This window comes from Oryzias melastigma, linkage group LG23, assembly GCF_002922805.2.
Source record: "Oryzias melastigma strain HK-1 linkage group LG23, ASM292280v2, whole genome shotgun sequence".
NCBI lineage: Eukaryota > Metazoa > Chordata > Actinopteri > Beloniformes > Adrianichthyidae > Oryzias > Oryzias melastigma.
Window position 1 is genome coordinate 14431431 of NC_050534.1, and position 1605 is coordinate 14433035.

Below are 1605 nucleotides of genomic sequence, written 5' to 3' on the forward strand. Positions count from 1 at the left end.
AGGGGTGGAACTAAAGGTGGGCAAGGGAGGACATATGCCCCCAATGAAAAAGATTTTCCCCCCATTTTTTAATTAAATATTAGTATCTTTGTTGTCAAAGATAACAAAAACATCAAAACAAGCTTCTTTCAGCTTTGCAAACTTAACAATATCAATGTTTTAAATGAAATCTCGAGCTCCTCAAATGACATGTTGTATGTATCCTTTAATTTGCAATGGCCTTCCACACTACTGTTCTTGTGTGTGACCTTCTAAAGTCTTCTCCCCCTCCTTTTCCCCTATATAAAATGTTCTATATATTTGTCTAATTTGTTGTCTTTCTTGTTATCCATAATCAGTTTCTGAAACGCTCCTGGTTGACAAGTTTAATGAATACGGCTACACATTTATTGCACCGAGGTAAGCCGACGTGCACACGTTTAAGCTGGACTTCTGACGTACATACGAGGCTAACCGCTCTTTCCCCACAGGGCGTACTGTAAGGACATGGAGCCGCTCAGCCAGTACGACAACAACACAGTCTTCCTCACCATGTTTAATGACTACATCGACAGAAGGACTCCAAACGGCCCCGAGTGTGAGTATAACCTCACACTTGGATCTAATTATCACCTCTGATTCCAACGTATATGTGAGAAAGCCGGCATTAAACGAATGAATTCCTCCCATCTGGCTTTAGAGCATTAAGGTGTGCACTCAACATTTCATGGAAGACCGCCAGCCGGGCCCTATTCCCGGCGCTCCAGTGTGGTTCTGGTGTGCATGAGCGGGCAAAGCTTTTGTAATGTGGGACCCCTGTGTCCGCGTTACTTATTTGATGCTAACTCCACAAGTCTGACCATCACATGCCTGGTTGCACATGTGTGAAGCACAGCGGCTTAGATGTGACACACACCGCATTTACCCGCAACACGCCTTCCACCACCTATAGCTGCTCAAGCCCGTTCAATTACTGTGTGTTTGTGAGAAAGAGCAGGACACGTCAAGGCAAGAGCGCAATAAAACACAAACCCAGGTTCAGCGGACCTTCTCCCTGACATCTGACCAACGCATTAACATCCCGACTATTTCTTAGACGCACTCATCGATATGAATCACTGAGGGTTCTGGGCTAAGCAAAGGCTCCCCGGACATTTATAAAAGGGTTCCTTTATTGCGTTCCCTGCTTTAATTTGATGGTTTGCATTTAAGGGCTCACATCAAGCATCTCCACATGATCGATCCAATAAAACTTTTCACCTGATTGAAATATTGCTTTCACCGTTATTAGGTGCTAGTTTAATGAAGTCCAAAGCTAGAGGGGGAGGGGAACGTGGAGGTGTGTGGCGGCTCGAGCGTCGTTACACGCGTTTCGCGGTTAAGCCACTGTAGTGGCGAAGAAGTACATTAGGAATTCCTGGGCTGCCCTCAATAAAGATTCCCTAATGAAAAGCAGCGCTCCGAGAGGGGAAAAGGTGGGTGAGGAGGGGACTCAAGTGTTACAGCAGCTGCCGTCTCTGATGTGTGTGGTGTGTCACAAAGGCCGGAGAAGTTTGCCGAAGGTGGGGGTGGGGGGTTGACGAGCCTGGACATTAATGGACTAGAGCGAGTGCTCGGAGGGTTCAA

At 46.5% G+C, this 1605-nt stretch overlaps 1 protein-coding gene across 2 annotated transcripts in view; it reads left to right on the plus strand.

Moving 5' to 3' along the window:
• The window catches only part of LOC112154516 (voltage-dependent calcium channel subunit alpha-2/delta-1), a 135042-nt gene that overhangs the window by 105266 nt on the left and 28171 nt on the right, over positions 1-1605 (plus strand). For both annotated transcript variants that reach the window (XM_036210196.1, XM_024285523.2), the window contains 2 exons: positions 339-399; positions 471-577. In XM_036210196.1, coding sequence (XP_036066089.1) covers positions 339-399; positions 471-577 — 168 coding nt within the window. The remainder of the gene's footprint in view (positions 1-338; positions 400-470; positions 578-1605) is intronic.